Below are 18,099 nucleotides of genomic sequence, written 5' to 3'. Positions count from 1 at the left end.
TCCGTGAGAGGTGCTGGGTTGCAGGGACGGATGGAGCTGAGCTCGAGCCAACCGTGCGGCCGTCAGCCCGCCCGCAGCAGCACTGCGCGGGGGTGACAAAGCCCTTCAGCTGTCTCCTGCGGCTGCGAGGCTCGATCTCATGAAGCACTTGAGATTTCCAGATAAAAAGGAGGCCCAGCTGAGCTGAGCGGAGCACGCTTCCCGATTTGCATCGGCTTTAAGTGCCTGCCGCTGGTTTCGGAGTGACTTGAACGGCTCCAGCCTTTAGACTTGGGAGGTCCTTGGGGAAGAAGCATCCCAGTGTGTGCCGCAGCCCCTGCTTCTCCAGCCCTGCAGTGTCTTTGCTTCCTTTCTTGTGTGTTCGACCCCAGCAAACGCAGTGTCCGCAGGGTGGGCACCTCACGTGCTTCTGTTGGCACGGGCGTGAGAGGTGAGAGTGTTTCTGTGGTGTGGTGGGAGAGCAGAGTGGGGCACAGGGTGGCAAGGTTGCTTGTTTCTGCCGCCCTTGAAACCATCGCGCTGTCGTTTGCTCAGAAGAGCGAGGCTGGCTGGAGGCTTTGGGTGGTGAAGGTGCTGGAGGCTGTGTGCTGCCCGCTCCGTTCCCATCCATCCCCACCCCATCCCCGCTGCGGGGTCCACTCATCCCCAGCGCTGGCTGTAGCTGTCTGAGGCTGGGACATAAGTAGGTTATTGCTTTGAGCAACAGCCATCCTCCTTCTCAGTGCTTCTCCAGTCTGCCGTATCCTAATTTAAGTTGTCTAATACACTGCATGTCTCGAGCCGCATCTCGAGTGCTTTATTATGCAGATGTCAGTCACAGTTTCATCCTTAAGGTTGAATTGAATTTGATTCTGCTCCCCACCTTAAAGCAGGGAAGTCATACTCTGTATGGATGAGGAATACAGCAGATCCTCCCCAAAATTACAGTATGCGCTCTTAGGGCTCAATGAGTTTCCCTTTTAATTTAAAAGTAATTTGCTCATTCTTTCCAGTTAACATCAATTGGTAGATGTGCCCTTGTAAGGACGCGTCACCTCGTGCCAGGAGTCTGAGCCTTTTTTTGCCCTCAGAGACCCTTGTAAAGTAAAATTTCTCATTTAAAACCTGCTGTAATGCTGCAGAGCTGCCTTCTCCAGGTGCTCGCCTCTTTTCTCTCGGCTGTTCTCAGTAGTGCTGCTCTTGACCGTTTTCATTGTAAAGGAGAACTTCTGGAGGCCTGGCCTCTCTCCCGATGGGAGCTGTTTCCAGGCTTCCCTGGGCTGGCTGCCTCCAGCCAATGCTTGCAAAAGCCCTCCAAATTTGGGGAGGGGGAAAGGGGGAGCTCACAGAAACGAGGGAGCTGCTTTGAAAGTCCTTTCAGGGGTTTCCTATCACTGCTGAGGCTGAAGAGCATTTTCCCTTGGAGACGTCCCTACCCTTAGAGAGGGAGCACACCAAGGGGAAACGGAGGAGAAGCAGAAGGACAAAGGGTGAAATGTGCACGCGGGCAGGAGTGCTGTGTGCAGGAAGCAGCACTGCAGGTGTGCGGTGTCCGGGCTGCAGGGCAGAGCTGCGCCCGCTCAGCTCCTCCTGGAGCCGTGGGGATGGCAGTGATGGAGTGCTGCGTGCGGTGGTGGGATCTGCTTCTCGGTGCTGGCATAGGAAGCCTGGAAAATATTCCTGGGCTAATGCCCAGGCAGAAGCTGTGCGCTTCTGAAGTTGAGATGGAGCGTTCACGTGATGAGAGCGGGTTATGTTTTGGTCCTTAAAACAAACACAACAAACGCTTCTGAGTTTTGTGAGATTAGGGAATGCCGACGGGGAGCCGCGTTGGGATGTTCTCAGCGGCGTTCCTTTATCGTCTCCCTCCCTCCCCGCACTTTCCCGTCCTGCTGTGCTCAGAAGTCGGCGTGACCCGACCCGGAGCCGCGGGGATGACACGCGGGCTGTGCTGGCACTGCTGGGAGGTGGATGGGAGCCCTCTGCCCTGGCTCCGGAGTCGCGAGACATCTGCTCGACTTGTTTGCGGCTTCCTGTTTGGCATCTTTTGGGCAGGAGGGAGCTGGCAGAGGCTGAAGGAGGGAATTTGAGTCACTCGGGAGCCCTTTGCCAGAAAACGTCTGACTCAGCCCAACTGCGGAGAAATGAATGTGGGATCCAGCTGCCTCGCAGGGTGGGAACCTGTGAGTGAGCATGCAAGTGTTTACTTGTGTTGCATGTCTGTGGCCTCGCGCAGGGTGGGGTTGGTGAGCAAGGGGAGGGAGGGGCAGGGGCTTCTTTGCATCTTCGACCGAACATCTCCTGGGATTGCATCAGGGCGCAGGCAGTGGGTGGGGGAAGCCTTTATCGCGTGTAAAGCTCTGGCCGGGGTCCAGCTGACCTACTTGGTGGCTCACCTGGTGCGCCTGACTGCGGAGGGGCAAAGCTTCCTGCTCGATTCTGGGGCTACTGGAGAGCATCGTTCCAGAGGCCGCGGCTTCTAGGAGTCAGAATTGGCACAGCTGTGTCGAGTGGGGACGGTTGAGATCGTTCCCATTCCTGCTGGGGCTGCTGTGTTGTGCTGTGTTCCCTGGAGGGATGTGAGGGGCAGCCAGCGTACCCGAATCTGGCTCCATGGCTGAGGCAGTGTGGATGGAGGGCAGTCGTAGCTGCTGGCCCCACAACGTGGCCTCGTGGAGCTGTCCCATGGGGCGATGGCAAGGTGCAGGCAATGCCTGCTTCTTCTGTCCCTCCTGATCCTGCAGCCGAAACCCGACTCGGGAGCCCTTGCTGAGGGCATTGGGTGTGTGTGGGCTTGGGCTCTGCCTGCCTTCCCTGGCGTGTAAATCCCGTGTAGTGAGAGGCCCGGCAGCCTGGGCTGCTGCTGCTCTGCTCTCAGCTCTGCAGCTTCTTGCTAAGACTTGCACAGGAGCCACAGAGCAGGTTGGTCCTGTATGTTTGATGCTGTCTCCTTGGTGCCTGGAACCTCAGCCCGCGCCGCTGACGCTGGGAGGAGGCGGCCCCATTGCCGTGGTGTGGGGCAGGGGCTGCAGGGAGGAGGGGAACTATGGATGTGTGCAGTGCAGTGCGGTGGAGCACAGCTCTGGTTTGCACAGGTGACATGCGGGAGATGCAGCAAGGAGCTGTGCAGGAGCATCCATTCCCATGTTATCTTCCATCAGAACGCATTACGTTGCCTACATCAAAGTCGACGCTCTGCTGCTTCCCTTCTTGTTGCCCTAATCCTCTCCTTCGGAGTACTACTCTGCCATAATGAAATCTGAATGTTAATTATCAGCACATTGCCTTCCTTCCCTCCGCAATGCCCTGCCTTCCAGCCCCAAATAGCTTTCCTCCCTCCTCGCTCCTCTCCATCCGGTCCTCCCACGCTGCTGGGCACGCCGCAGAGCCGCGGCCGGGTGGGTAGGAGCTGCCCTGCGAGATGCTTCCCTCCCTGCCATGTAAGGACAGGAATTCCTCCGTGAGCGGGGCGGGGAGGGATCCCTCCCCACTGCTCCCTAATTACAGCCGGCGCTGCAGGAAGCTGGCTGCCTGGCCCTGGGGCACGCTGCATGGGCAGAGCCCAGCCCGACTCCACGGCAGCAGTGGGAAGGTTCTGGCCCTCGCTGCTCCTGGGAACAGGAGAACTTCACGTTGGTGTCAAACAACAACAAAAAAAAGCATTTTGTGGAGGGAGGGCAGCGGAATTTATGTCCAAAATAAACCGTGCGCGGTGTGGGACACCGGGGTATGAGTGTTGCTAACATCTCTCCCTCTCCTCTTCTTCCAGATTCATGAGTGGGAAAGGGTTGGTCATCTACCCGGAGATCGGGGACAAACTGGACATTATCTGCCCCAAGGCGGAGCCGTCCAAGCCTTACGAGTACTACAAGCTGTACCTGGTGAAAAAGGACCAGGCAGATGCCTGCAGCACCGTCATGGACCCCAATGTGCTGGTAACGTGCAACCGGCCCGAGCAGGAGATCCGCTTCACCATCAAGTTTCAGGAGTTCAGCCCCAACTACATGGGCCTGGAGTTCAAGCGGCAGCAGGATTACTTCATCACATGTGAGTCGCCCTCCTCTTCCTCGCCGGGGGCTGCGGGGGCCTGCGGAGTGTCACCAGGCGCTGCTTTGGGACTTGGCTGCTGCTCAGAGCTGACACGCACGGAAAATATTTCCCACTGGATGGGAGAAGGGAGGAATGTGCTGGCCGAGGGGTCCCGGGCGCTTATCTGGCAGCGCCAGGAGCCGGGACAGTCCCTCCAGCAGGGTGAGAGCTGCCTGCAGCCGGATTGGTTTCTGTGGCTGGAGAGGTTTCGTGGCTGGAGCTTGTTTGTGGAGCCGGGCTGTGAGGCTGGAGTGCTGCAGGGCCGTCCTGTAGGGCACTGGGATGCTGACGGTGTGCAGAGTGTCTCAGCCATCCTCGCTGCCTGACTTGGGAAGCAGCCTGGGGAGTTGCTCCTGGAGCTGGTAGTCATCTAAGCGGCTGTAAAATCCTACACGTTGACCTGTTTTTGTTGTTGTTTCCTTCTGTGCCATGGCTTTGTAGAAGGAAGGAGGCTGAGCTTCCTCTGAGCACAGAGATGATGCGGACAGGGTGCACCTGTGGGTACCAACCGGTGCATCCCCATTGTCCTTGGTGGCCGTGAGCTCGTTGCTGGGGCTGCATCCCCCCCTCCCTTCATGGCACTGGGGCTGGGTGATGCCTGCCTCCTCCTGCTCCCTCTTCCCCGTGCCTTGGGATTTCTGCTAGGCTGCTCACATCGCGTGCGAGCCCACAGTGCAGCAGCCAGGAAAGGGCACGGCGGCCCCGCTGCCCCCTGCACTCACTGTCACGTGCTGCGGGCTCACCAGCAAGCAGCCTGGCGCAGGGGTCAGCCGAGACTGCGGGCTGGGGCACTGGAGTCAGTCAGCGAGGTATTTTTAGCTGGAGCTCTCTGCTGTCAGAGCGGGTGGCCAGGATCCTGCAGGCATCCTCCAGCTCGGGGCTGTGGGGCAGGAGGTGCTGCGGTGATGCTGCCAGCCTGAGAGCTCCCTGCTGCCCTATCTGGTGTTGGAAATTGCTTTATTTTCACTGCAGCATAATTTCACTAAGCCTGGGACTGAGGAAACAGCCAAATGGGCTCCTGCAGGTCAGATTTCAGCCCACCCTTGGATCCTTAGCATACATTTGCTCAGCTCTCTATAATGCTTGGCTTGAGCACAGGATGGTGCAAAAGGGATTGCAGTGGTTTCTTGCCAGAATGGCCCTTCTGCTCACCTGCTTCCAAACCCCGCCGTGCTGCAGCTGGGGGAGGACCTGGTGCAGCAACGAGCTCCTCCTGCAGCATGCAGCCGTGGGTCCCTGTGGGTCCTGCCTGGCTCACTGTGAGCAGCCAGGGCTGGCTGCAGTGTGTTGGCCCTGGGATGGGATGGGTCAGCCCTCCCTGCAGCTCTGCAGCTTGGGGCAGGCCTGAATTCAGCCATGAGCTTTCTGTGGAGCATACAAAAAGTGGGGAGAGGGGCTGAAAGCACTGCCACAGGTTTTCCTTTTGCATTTGGGGCAAACGCCAGGAAGTGCTCGAGCAGCAGCTGCTCTGTGTGTGGGGCTGCTGTGAGTGCTGTGATGCACCTCGAGCTGCACCCCTGGCAGCTCTCTCTTGCAGCAGAGAGCCCACCACCCTCTGCAGCTGCAAATACCTTTCCAGGACAAATGCGTTCACCAGAACAAACTCAGAGCCTACAGAAGCCCCAGGGAGGATGAGTGCATGGGATTCCTCAGTGCCCCTGTGCACCTGTGCTGTCAGCACACCTGTCCCCACCATGCCGCCTCCTCAGCTGCTTGTGTTTGTGTTGTCTATTAATTACTATTTCTTGCCTTGGTTTTCCCTTCTCCATACAGAGCTAGAAGGCTCCATTTTTACTCCACTACCAGAACACTGAACCTCATCCCATATGCGGCAGTTCTCACTCTGTGTGCCCTGAAATCTGGTTTCCATCTGAGCGCTGGGGAATCTGGAGGCTGTCACACTGCCCACCCATGTCCTGCCCCCCCCCACCCCAGGAGCAGTGCTGGTGCTGCAGTGCCCCACCGGTGCCCCCTGCCCGTGCGGCTCCGACCGTTTCTGACTTTAATTCCTCCTGACTGCTCCGTGCTTTGAAGCGAGCCCCGGCGGTGCGGGGGCCGGGCGGCCGCTGTGCGCTGCTCTTTGGCCCCTGGGTGGGCTGGGGATGCTCCTGTGATCTGCCCGTAGCCTCTGCCCGGCAGCCCCAGGAACTCCTTCTGCCAAGAAATAAAATAGCCAAAAAAACAAAGTCAAAAGTCTCCCGAGCAGACCACCCACGTGTTGTCTTTTTTTTTTTTTTTTTTTTAATGTTTTTTTGTATTCCCCTCTCCCCCAGCCTGCCCGGACACACAAAGGGATTTTTCTTCCCTTTCTCCTGCCGGCCCTAAGCCGGGGGACACAGCGCACGGCCCCGGCAGCGGGCAGCTGTGGGACAGTGCCGTCCCGGCCCCGCTGCGAGCACCCGCGGTCCCCTCCCCACCATTCAGGGCCACCCCCCCCTCCCCCGTGTCACGTTGGATATGCCAAGCCTCGTTTAGGGCCACTTTTATCACCGAGGGACACTCAGCCCTCGGCTTAGGCTGCTTTAGCGATGAAAAAGGCTTTTGAAAGCAAACGTAACCTCTCCCCATCCTCTCTGAATCCTTGCGCCGAGCCCCTCGCTGCCAGCCGGAGGCTTTCATTAAAAGCATCTTTTCTCCCGCGGCTGGACAGGGGAAGGTGATTCCTCTCCCTAAGCCTTTTCATAAAGAAAAAGATGCAGGAGCTCCTGGCCGTGCACAAAAGCTCGGCAGGACTGCAGAGATGGGGCACAGTTTGGGTATTTGGTGCTTTGCTGCCATTATTGCTCCTCGGCAGATGTGAGCTCGGGGCAGCCCGTGGCCTCTTGTGCGTTTGGTGTCCTGCAGGTTCCCCCCTGCTTTTGGGGTCTGGTTGGCACCTGGTGATGGGCAAGGGGAGAGGTTCTCTGTGGTGCAGTTCCTGCTTTGCTCTGAGTGGAGGTGAACCCAGCAAAAGCAAACTCTTGCTTATTGCCCACTGGGGCTTCCTTGTCCAAGCACTAAGCTCAGCCTGGGCGGGCAGCTGGGCAGCGGGGGGAGGGCTTGGGGTGGGTGTTCCCTTCGGACCCATGCAGGGATGTGGGTGCTGCTGCTGTTCCCGGGTTCAGCAGCGCTGCTGTGTTGTGTGTGAGGGGGTTTAGGTCGTGCTGGTGAGGTATTGGTCGCTTGTACATGGCTGTACTGGGAGGGAAGGATGGCTCTGAGTGCTTACAAACAAACCAGCAGATGCTTTGTGGGCTTGCAGGAGTAAAATGCTGTAGGAGTTGAGAACTGCTGAGATGTGCTTTCCTAGAGGAGCTGGTGGGTCCCGGAGATGGGGTCCCAGACCCCGCCATGCCTCATTTCAGCCTCATCTTTTCCACTTTCCTGTGATTCGTTCCGATTCTGTGCGTGTCCTCATTCCTTGTGTAGAAGCATCTCTCTGCTTTTTGGGTGCACCTCCTCAGTGTCCCCCTGTGAGCACCCTGGGCAGGCCCGTGCCCGACCTGTCCCCTGGCTGAGCAGAGGGAAGGCAGCCTCTGCAGGCTCATTAGCTGACAGTGCCGAAGTAGAAGGGAGAGCACATAAGGGATGTGCTTCACAAACCGAGTACGTTTGCTGTTGATTGTTAGTCTTTAAGCCCTTCAATCCATTTTTGATGTAATAATGTTTGTAATCCAATCTAACATTTTTTGGCAGCAGAATTCAGCAAGACCAGATACATTACACCGGCTGTTCCCTTAAACCCCTTGTCTTGCATTTCTGTTTTTAGATGCAATTAGACCCAACCTGGCAAGAGCTATTGTTGTCAGCCATTGCTGCCTCTGCGATGTGGGTCTCATCCCTGGGCCTTTCTTCCTCAGCACTTTTCCATTTCTATTCTAGATTGAATTTTAATGTGGAGAAGAGGGTCACCTGCGTACTGCCAAACGCCACAATCCTCCTTTCCTTATTCTGTTCTTTTTTTTCCTTCTCTCTTTTCTTTGGGGCCGCATTGCTGTGCTTGCTTGTCCCTCATCCCTTGTGTGTGCAGCCGGGGGGGCCGTGCTGGGTGCCCGCCTGCCACGCGCTCTGCTGCTTTCCTGCTGGTCCCATTTGAATGTGGCCGCTTTCATGTGCTCCTCATCTCCCGTCCCACAACTCGCTGGGTGAAGTCGAGTTGAAAGGAAAAGTGCTGTTTGATGCCGTGATGAGAGCTGTGAACTTCTGCTGATATAACCCCAATTAAGCAACTTCCTCATGCTGCACCCAAATGGGCCGCAGCTGCGCAACCTCCTGGCCCTTGCGACACGGCTGCAGGGACACGCTCCGGGAGTGCTGTGGCTGGGCTGTGGGCACGGGCTCCTCCCCACTGCCCGGTGGGTTTAAGGGTCTCAGAGCTGTCCAACTTGAGTCTGGGGGTCCTGGAGCTGTGCCTAGGTCTGGGGGTCCTGGAGGTCTGTGGGTGATGGGTAAAGGGGGATGCCCCGCTCAGTCCCTGCAGGAGGCGGCAGTGGTGTGGGGGACGAGCAAGCTCTGGCCGTGCCTGACTCAGAACTTCAAAGCCCCCTGTGCTGGACATGTCAAACCCAAATAATGGCCCTTAGACAACACGCGGTTCCTTGTCTGGGAGCCTTGTCTGAAGACCGTGACCACGGTAAATGCGATTTTGTTGAGCCCTGTCCCTTAAGCCTCTGCCTCTTTTCTCTTCTCCTCCTCCCTCGTGACCTTTTCGGCTCAGCGCTGTCCCCGCGCAGCCCCTGGCAGCTGATCTCATGGCTCAGCCTTTCACGGTGCTAATAGGGATGAAAAGCCCCATCAGAAAGGGCCCACGTCCCCGCGCCCGGCCGGGAGGGCAGTGCCCAGTGCTTTGATCTGCTGCTGCCCGCTGTGCCCCACTGCTGAGCCCTGCTCCCTGCCAGCAGCACGGGGGGGGGTCCTCAGGGTGAGGCACTGCCTTGGGCCTTTCATGGTCCCTTGGCTTTGAGCTGTCCTCACATGGAATGTGTCACTTGTGCTGTGCCTCTGAGCCGAGCCCGTGCTGCGGGCTCTGGGAAGTGCTGCAGCAGCTGCTCCGTGGGACGTGCAGCCCTGCAAGCGAGCCGCGCTCTGGCACCAATGCGTTGCGATCTGTAGCTCCTTTCCGTCTTCTTTAAAAGTCTAATGGTCTGCGTTTTGAAATCCTCTGGGCCGGCCTGTCTGTGCTGAGTGCTCACCTCCCGAAGCTTGCCGTCGCTTTGCCCTAGGAGTGATGGTTTTGCTGCTGTGTGATGACGCCGTGCTTTGATCCTGGCACCAGCACAGGTCCTCCATAGCTCAGTGACCACCGAGCAGCGGTCATGCTGAGCACCTGAAAGCACCCAGCTCCCGTGGGAAGCAGCAGCCCCATTCCCGGAGCAGGGCTGGGAGCAGGAGGATGGCTGGGGTGCATCCCATCCCAGCTGTGGGGCTGGGATGCACAAATGCACATAAATCAGCCGCTCCACTCCTTGTTCACTTCGGGTTTTGCTCTGAGCCACCTCCAGCTCTGCATCCGGCCCCGCGTGTCTCCGTCCGTCTGTCCTTCGGGGCCCCACGACAGATTGCTTGGTCGGAGTCACAGATGTTTTGCTACCTAACCAAGGAGATTTACACCCTGTTAAAACTCAATAAGTGCTTTCCTCCTGCCCGGGTCCCAGCGGGGCCCACAAATGACTCTGGCAGAGCATCAGGTGGAGAGTTACATGGCACTTTTTTCCCTGTGACGTGCAGCTCGCTGCTCAGAGCTGCCCCCGAGCCTCAGCAGTAGTCTCTCTCCTCCTGACGCTGCCTTTTTTTGGATGGATGTAGGACAAAGGCTTCATTCTGTGTCCCGATCCCACGTGGACTCTCAGTGTGTTGGATGCAGGGGAGCGTGCAGCCGGGCGGTGCCGCTGCACTGAGCTGTGCTTTCTGGCCCTGACAAGGTTACCTGCTGCGTGGCTGTGACTCTTAATTACAGTGCTAATTAGAGCTGGTTATAATTTTTCCATCAAAAAGCTGCTTTTCTGGGAAATCACTTTCTCGATGTCGTCGCGTGTGTTCAGGTGTGCCTCGGGGTGACACCACCTTGTCCACGGACGGCAGCAGAGCACCGCTGCCAGGAGGAGGGCAGGTGACCGTGCAGAGCAAACCTGCTGTACGATTCCCTCACACGGTTTGTGGTGTAGAAGGGTGAGGGAGGGTGGGAGCCTAGCAGTGCACGTGTGCTGTGCAGGCTGATGCCGTTCCCACGTTCTGTTCTGCCTCTGTGTGTGCATTCCCACCTACCCCTGCTGGAGCTGTGCTTTGCGGCCCGGCTGCTTCTCTCCGAGGAGCTGGGGTGAGCAAAGTGTTTTGTTGGTCCTGGTGGTGGCTTGGCTCTGGCTGGCAGAGAGCTTCCCTCAGGTATCTGAGCCTTGTGATGTTCCCCAAGCAGCGTGCTGGCCATTTGCTGCAGCAAAATAAAACGCCCTCTGGAAGGTGTGAGGTTCTGCAGGCACCCAGCAAAGGAGCAGCACAGCAGCCCCCGCTGCAGGGAGGAGCCTGCTTGGTTCAGGGTTTTATTTACTTACAGCTGCGTTTTGTTTATTGACGTATTTATATGTACACACACATTTACGTACGTAGATTTAATTTCCAAGGTGCGTTTGTGGATTTATTTGTGCCACCTGTCTTTACGTAGCCAGGTACACCCGGCTTGGGTGGCAGCAGTCAGTGGTGCTTGGTGCCGACCTCTCCTTTGTGGGGACAGCTGGAGCTGCGTGACACTGCCACGTGTCCCCTGCCAGGACCCACTGCCCGGTGAAGCCATGGCAGCTCGCAGCTGTTGCTGGGGTTGGTGCTGGAGGAGCTGCGATGTGTGCGTGGGTCACGGCGGTGGGGGCAGCAAACAGTGCTGGGAAGTGAGAAGGATTCGTGCCCCACTCCTTTTCCAGCTTTTGCGTTCCTGGGATGGTGCGTTCTGTGGCAAACACCCACAGTTTTCTGCACCCTTCGTGGGATCCCGAGAAGCAAAGAGGAGGAGGTGGGGAATGAACGGGGAGCGCTGCCTGGGGAACTCGGCTCGGGGTTAGGGCAGTGCTGGGGGTCTTGGGCTCTGCAATGCCGGGGGGGGGAGCAGAGCCCAGCGCTGCTGTCAGTGTGGGGTTGCTGTGAGGGGCTGGGCCCCCAGCCGGCCGTGTGAAACCCAAGCCCCGTGCCTCCTGCAGCAGCCCGGGGCCTGCCTGGATGCGCGCGCATTGCTGGGGCTGCGGGGCCCCTTCCCGGCGCAGCTGCTGTTGGGATCGGGGGCGGCTCCCAGCTCTGCTGGCTGCCCCACAGCTCCGTCCGATGTGTGGGGAGGGTGCGGGGGGATGCGTGCGGGGCTCAACTCCCTGCAGTGTGGATGGGGAGGGATAAAGTGATGGAGTTCATAACAGGAATGTGGGCTGGTGCCCCAGGGCTTGCAAGGCAGCGTGTGCTGGTGATCCTGCTGGCAGTGTCCCTGCGCTCCTGCAGCCATGTGCTGGCCCCAGTGGGGAGGATGGAGTGAGATGCTCCGGGATGGGGCTGAGCACCACTGCAGCACACGCAGCAACGCAACGCCCGCAGCGTGCTCTGTGAGGGTACAGAGAACGACTGGAAAGGTGGGAGGGTGGCACGGACTAGGTTTTTGTTGCGAGCCTTTCTGGAGTGTGTTTGCAGATCTGTGCAGGATCTGCACCCCGAGGTGCGTGAGGCGTGTGCAGTCTGAGTGCAGGGCCTGGGGCTCACCGAAAGGAAGGGAAATCCGCCGTGAGATAGAGTGTGGAAACCTGAATCTTTGACACTTCTGGGGGCGAGGGGAGGGCTGCAGGCCAGCGGCCGTATCCGTGCGGTACTTGGCTGGGTCTGCAGCGGGGCTGTTGTACACAGATGGAAGAGTAATTAAGAATAATAAAAGGAAAGAGACTTGGATTCGCTACAGTCTCAGCACATTAATTGTGCTTTGGGGCCCAAATCATAACGGAGCCCTGCTAGAGGGAATCCAGAAGAGAAACCAAATGTCTCGCTCTGTCCAAGGCTGACCGTTTAAGAGACCCTTGCCTTTATCTGCTGCCAGGTATTACTTCCAGAGGCTCCAACTTGCCAAAACCGAGCTCTTGTCTGAAATATTTTTAGTGGAGGAAACAAAGCGATGGTGCAGCTCTAAGTGGAGTGGTAGGAAGGTGGAGAGGATGCATTGGGAGTGCAGTGGGACAAGTGTGGCAGTGCTGCTGGGGATCCCTCCCATCCCCATAGCTGGTCTGTACCCATTTGTGGGGGTGTGCCATGGGCTGCTGCTGGGTGCTGTGCAGGTCCTGTGCCTGAGGACCGGGGTGAGCAGTGCAGGCCTGCTGAGGTCCTGCCTGTGCTCCACGCAGGCTGAGCATCTCTTCTAAATTGACAAGCAATTACATGGTTAATATTATCAATGTTAAATCCTCATCGCTCAGCAGCCTGAGGCTTAATGCTTCATTAAGGCAAAGGCATCTAATAGCTCTCCGGGCTGGGAGCTGTGCTGCCTTTAAGCCCAAGTAGAAGTGATTTGTCTGGAGGCTGCTTTTGTTCTCCTGGTCTTACAGGGAGCTGCGAATCCCCTCAGATCAGCAGGGATGTGGGAAGGTGGCTGTGCACCAGGTGCTGCTGTACACAGCCCTGGCACTGCCTGCACTGCCGGGGTGCGAGATGTGCCTCGTCCCAGCCCTGCATCTCCCCAGCTCCCCGTTCAGCTGCATGCATTGCTTCGGAGGTCTGCCTCGTGAGTGCCCCAAGGCCTTGGGGCTGCCTCCCACCTACAGCAGCCCTGTGCTGCTGCAGGGATGCAGGGCTGCAGTGCTCAGAGGGTCTGACCCTGCCCAGTGCCACGTGTGGCTCTGCATCACTTTGTGCCCGCCGTTACCGGCTGTCTCCAGCATCCCACCCAAACAGTAATTTCCCCGCTGAGCCTGCTGTCTGGAATGTATATTTATCCTTTCTCTCCTGTGTGTTGCTTTGTGTTTGGTGATGCCATTTAAAGTCCGTGCTGCACAGGGCCACCACAGCTCCATACCTATACCTGGAGATCACCTGTGAGCTTCATTTCACAGCTGGAAGCTCGCAGTGAAGCAAGCTGCTTCCCAGGTAGCACACACTGCTCCTGAGCCACTCCATGGCTGCTGAAACACCTTCAGTGAGCAGCGAGGCGTGCACATTGCTGCTGCTGCACCTGCGAGCTGCCCTCCTCTCTTCCTTCCAGCTGGATTTTTAGGTACGTTGGACAAAAGGATTTTTTCACACGGGATATCCTTATTTCTTTGCCCTGCTTACCCACGTGGGGTGCATGGGCTCTCAGTGCTGCACCCTGTACCCACAGCCCCTCGCTCTCTGTTCAGAGCTCACACACTGCCTGTCAGAAGCTGTGCTCCTGTGGCACTCGGACGTGGCTGTGCTTTGGCTGAGGCCCATTTTGGTACAGCCAGAGCTGAGGGTGCACGTCCTCATTTCAGGCCTGTCTCGAGGTGCCCATGGTTTCTGTGAGCGTTTCACCCTTCTCTGCTGCCCCTTTCATGTTCCCTCAAGTGGCTGCTTCATTTTTCTTCTTTTTTTTTTTTTTGTGGCTCCCCTTTCAAAGCTACTTTTTTCTCCTCGTAATTATTGTGATCAGGATAAGAAGAGGCTCCTTCAACAAAGTCTTGCATGCTGCTTGGGAGAAAGGATGCTCAGCTGTGTCCTCTTCAGCCCGTCCTTGTGATTCTCCATCTGGCACTCTTTTATATTGTTTGAACATTTAATATTTTGGTCGTATCTGAAAGCAGTGTCTGTGGAGTTATTTTGGAGGAGCTGATGTCTCCCGTTGCTGCCACGTGCTCTGCCTTTGCAAGGTCTCCAGCACTGCAGCCATGCTTCCTTCCTTTTCCTTTGGTCGTTTTGCTATCACCAGTTATCATCTCCTAAATAAGACCTTGTGGGGTCTGTGGAGGAGGTTGTGGTGCTCTCCCAGCCCTGCTGGCTGCACAGGAGCTGTGTGGAGCACAGGGTGTTGGGATGCTCTGGGCAATGAGATGCAGTTTGGGCTGAAACTGGGTGGAAATGGGTCTGTTCCCGGGAGGCACTGCCCGGCTCCTGGCTGTGGGGTGGTGTTGCCCGGTTCCCAGATGTGGGACTGGGGTCTGTCAGAGGTAGAGCTGCCCCAGATGTGTGTGGGGCAGCCTGTGTTCCCTTTCAGTGCAGCGTGATGCTGGGCAGGAGAGCTGTACATGGAACATTCTGGTTTATTTCACCCCAAAAGCAGTGCCTCTGGCCTGGGATCGCAGAGCTGCCATCTGTGCTGTAGGAATGAGCTCCCGCAGAAGTTTTTATGGGCTGTTGGAGCTTGGGTCTGAGCTCGACTCAAGTTGGGAAGAGCTCATGCAGGAATTGGGGGACATTTCTCTGCTTTCCCCATACATTTGCATTGGGATTTATGCTGACAGTGCTCCCATCAAACCAACATGTGGAGGTCCAGCTCTGTCCATGGACTGCTGGCTGCCCGAGCAGCTCTGATGAGCAAAACACTCGCTGAGGTTTGACTGCAAGGAGGGTTTTGGACTGAGCAGAGGGCTTGCAGCCCCAGTCCTGGCATGGTCCAAGCTCACATTGTAAGCTCAGCTGTGTTCCTGAGGGCTCCAGCCCCACAGGGAGACAGCATAGGAGCTCCCAGAGCTCTCAGACCTGCTCATTCCTCATCCTAGCACTGTCACCATGACGTGGGCATGGTGGGATGGGTTGGACTTGGGCTTGGTGACCTGAGAGGTCTTTTCCAACCTGAATGACTCCGTGGTTCTCAGGCTGCCTGGTGGATGCTTGACCTGGTAGGTTTGGTGGTTTCCCATCTCGTGCCCCCTCCTGCTGTGGGTAGCAGGGGACACAGTTCGCTGTGATCCCACAGGAGGGAGGCTTAAAAAATCTGTGCCGGCTAAAGAAAAAAGTTAATGTGAATTTAACTGACTTCTGCCCTGCAATTAAAGCCATTCGAGCCCATTGGGGCTCTGAGTTTACATTCTTTACTGAGGCACAGTGTGTAATTATATATGTATAATTTAAACTGTGCATATGCATGTGTTCCTATTATACACCAAGGAGCAAAGGAAATTATCCAGGAATTAAAGGGGGAAGGAGGACACAGGCACTGAGAATGGCTCACTTGTGTGGATGTGGCAGCGGGGGGAAGCTGGAGGGATCACATCCTCAGCGCCGCGAGCATCTCGGGGCAATGCCACGAGTGAGGAATAACCCTTCATGTTCTTGTGCTGCTCCTGATGGGCACAGAGAAACCTGAGCTGACCAGAGTGGGACGTCCACGTGCTCTGTAGTGCTGTGCATGACTCCTGATGGGTAAATGCATGGGCAGTGTTCACGCTGCTTTGCAGAAGCCGCCCTGAGGTGGTTGTGAAGGGTGGGAGATGTGCAGGGTGGCATGCACGTCTTTTTCTCCTCTCCTTGGGTTTTGTTTAAGCTGGCCCAAGGGAGCTAGCCACAGATGGAGGGCTCAATCACGGCAGCTTGTCAGTGCTGTGTTCCTTACAGCTCCGTAACCACCCCTCTTGCCCTTACAGCCACCTCTAATGGGACACTGGATGGCCTGGAGAACCGGGAAGGAGGGGTCTGCCAGACACGCTCCATGAAGATCGTCATGAAAGTGGGGCAGGGTGAGTGCTGTGTGTGGGCACCCAATGCTGGGTGCTCTGGCAGGGGAAGGGCTGAGCTGGGGGGTGAGGACCTACTTTGTTCCCTGATAAGGTTGTCAGGGTGCATTGGTTCTGTTTCCATGCAAATAAGTTGCAGCTGGCAGCATGCTGCCATTCCCAGGGCGCTCATCATCCCTCCATGCCCGCAGAGGAGCTGAAAACCCTTCCTGTTTCCCCTTCTGCCCAGCCACCATCATAGACCTGCAAGTTGTCCTCAGATGGCTTTGCTTCCTGGTGCAGCTTCCCCCCAGCTGTGTGTTATGGCAACCTGTCCTTTTGGTTGGGAAGCTGAACCAGGGCCCCAGTCCCAACACGTGGTTGTTTCTGGATTCTGGGGATAATGAGGCCGGGCCAGCGGCTGTTGGGAGCATGGACAACTTCCAGAGTTGGTTCAGTGGTTTTCAGGGGCTCTGTCCCCAGAACCTCCCTCCCTGGGCTGCTCAGTGCCTCACTGCCCTGCGAGGGGAAGGTCAAAAAGCATGAGAAGGCATTAGGTGTGGGACAGGGGTAGGGAGCAGCTTCCCCCAAGCCCTCCATGCTCATGCCCCTTCCAGGAGGAGCCCAGCTGCAGTCATGTTCCCAGGTTTTCTTACCCGTTGGGCTTGCCCCATCTCTTGTACACAGAGTGGCCATGTTGGGGTGGCAAGGTTGGCTCGGGATTTCTCATCCATCGCCTCTCATCCCCCCCAGATCCAAACGCGGTGATCCCGGAGCAGCTGACGACGAGTCGGCCCAGCAAGGAGGCAGACAACACAGTCAAAATTGTGACACAGAGCCCACGCCACAAAGTCCCCACGGTGGAGGAGCCGGGCAAGCCAGGTAGCTCCTGCAGGATGGAGCGGCGCGGGCCGGGGCTGAGCTGCCTGCAGAGTGGCTCCGGGCTGAGTGTGGTGTGGGTGCTGCAGGATGCTGGGCACTGCATCCTTGCACCTGCTGCATCCCTGTATCCCCCAGCGTCTCCCGGCCCAGCTCTGCACATGATGGCCCTGTGAGGTGCTGCTGAGCAGAGCTCCCAGGCTGTTGTCCCAGCTCGGGGCTGTGCTGGCAGCAGTGCGGCAGAGAAGTGCTGTTTCAGCACGCTCCTCCTCCTCCTCCCTCTGCTGCCCATCTGTTCCTCCACGTACATCTGAGAGGTTTTGGAGGAGTTGAGGTCCTTGGGTTTTTGAGCCGAGCCAGTGTGAAAGCCCTTTGAAGGTGGTTTCCTGAGTTCCTGACCCTGCTGAGAGACAAGTGAAATCAGATGAAGTCGGGAAAAGTTGCTCTTTTCTTCTCGCACGGCGCAGGCGGCCAAGTGTCCGCCCCTCGGGGGCCCAGAGCTGCCGGGGCCGGGGTCAGCGGGAGGTGGGGGTCAGTCATCGGATATTGCAGGGCTCTGTGCACCAGAGCCCGCAGCCATTACTGCGTGTGGAGCTCCTGGGGTGCACCCTGGTCACGGCCCAGCGCTGAGCCATGAGCTGGGGACTGCAGGGAGGGCTGGGGTGGGAGGGCAGGGAGCCCAGCTGCTCGCACTGATGCCCGTGTCTCCTGCTCACAGGCTCCGTCAACCAGAATGGCCAGGAGACCCAAGGTCCCAGCGACGGGTTCTTGAGCTCCAAGGTCGCCGTTTTCGCCGCCATCGGCGCGGGCTGCGTCATCTTCATCCTCATCATCATCTTCCTCGTCGTCCTCCTGATCAAGATCCGCAAGCGGCACCGGAAGCACACGCAGCAGCGGGCCGCAGCCTTGTCCCTCAGCACCTTGGCCAGCCCCAAATGCAGCGGGAACGCCGGCTCAGAGCCCAGCGACATCATCATCCCCTTACGGACTACAGAGAACAACTACTGCCCGCACTACGAGAAGGTGAGCGGGGACTACGGGCACCCCGTCTACATCGTGCAGGAGATGCCCCCGCAGAGCCCAGCCAACATTTACTACAAGGTGTGAGGAGCAGCCCGGGCACGCCACGCAGGAGCGCCCGGTGGGGCCGGCAGCGGGAGGCAGCGTGCCCGACCCTGGCACGGCACGGCGCGGGAGCACAGGGGTCCGATGCCCGGCAGCACCGCGCTGCCTCTCCCCCTTTGTATTTAGTTTTGTAGTTCTCAGCTTTTGTAATCCCAAGACTTCGAGGGTGAGCTGCCAGCATCCTCCCCTCCTGCTCCGGACCGCGGCGCGCAGCCTGCCTTCCCGCGCCCGCCGGCCCCGCGGACTCCCACGGCCCCTTCTGCACTTTGGGATCTCCCCTCGTCGCCTCCACGCCCGTGCAGGGACACCGAGAGGAGCAGCGAGGAGCCCTGGGAGGAGGAGGATGCTTCGCCCAGGTGCCGAGACGCAGAGAACTGTGCAGGGAGGAAGCTGGCAAACCCGATTTACTACTACTACTATTATTATTATT

General features: G+C 57.7%; 1 protein-coding gene across 2 annotated transcripts in view; it reads left to right on the top strand.

Moving 5' to 3' along the window:
• Positions 1-17,899, top strand: part of EFNB1 (ephrin B1) — a 42,146-nt gene extending 24,247 nt beyond the window's left edge. The window contains exons 1-5 of one of the 2 annotated variants that reach the window (XM_065729222.1): positions 1,986-2,162; positions 3,749-4,026; positions 15,597-15,689; positions 16,419-16,547; positions 17,263-17,899. In XM_065729222.1, coding sequence (XP_065585294.1) covers positions 2,128-2,162; positions 3,749-4,026; positions 15,597-15,689; positions 16,419-16,547; positions 17,263-17,651 — 924 coding nt within the window. In that variant the 5' untranslated portion in view covers positions 1,986-2,127 and the 3' untranslated portion in view covers positions 17,652-17,899. Of the gene's footprint in view, positions 1-1,985; positions 2,163-3,748; positions 4,027-15,596; positions 15,690-16,418; positions 16,548-17,262 lie in introns of those variants that run through there. The other variant, XM_065729221.1, reaches the window with a different exon arrangement.
• The last annotated feature ends 200 nt before the right edge of the window (positions 17,900-18,099 follow it).

Source organism: Cyrtonyx montezumae, unplaced genomic scaffold (genome assembly GCF_038088225.1).
Source record: "Cyrtonyx montezumae isolate F1298 unplaced genomic scaffold, pur_monq_1.0 scaffold_11, whole genome shotgun sequence".
Lineage (NCBI taxonomy): Eukaryota > Metazoa > Chordata > Aves > Galliformes > Odontophoridae > Cyrtonyx > Cyrtonyx montezumae.
Note: the sequence above shows the minus strand (reverse complement) of the source record. Positions and strands in the feature narration are given on the sequence as shown.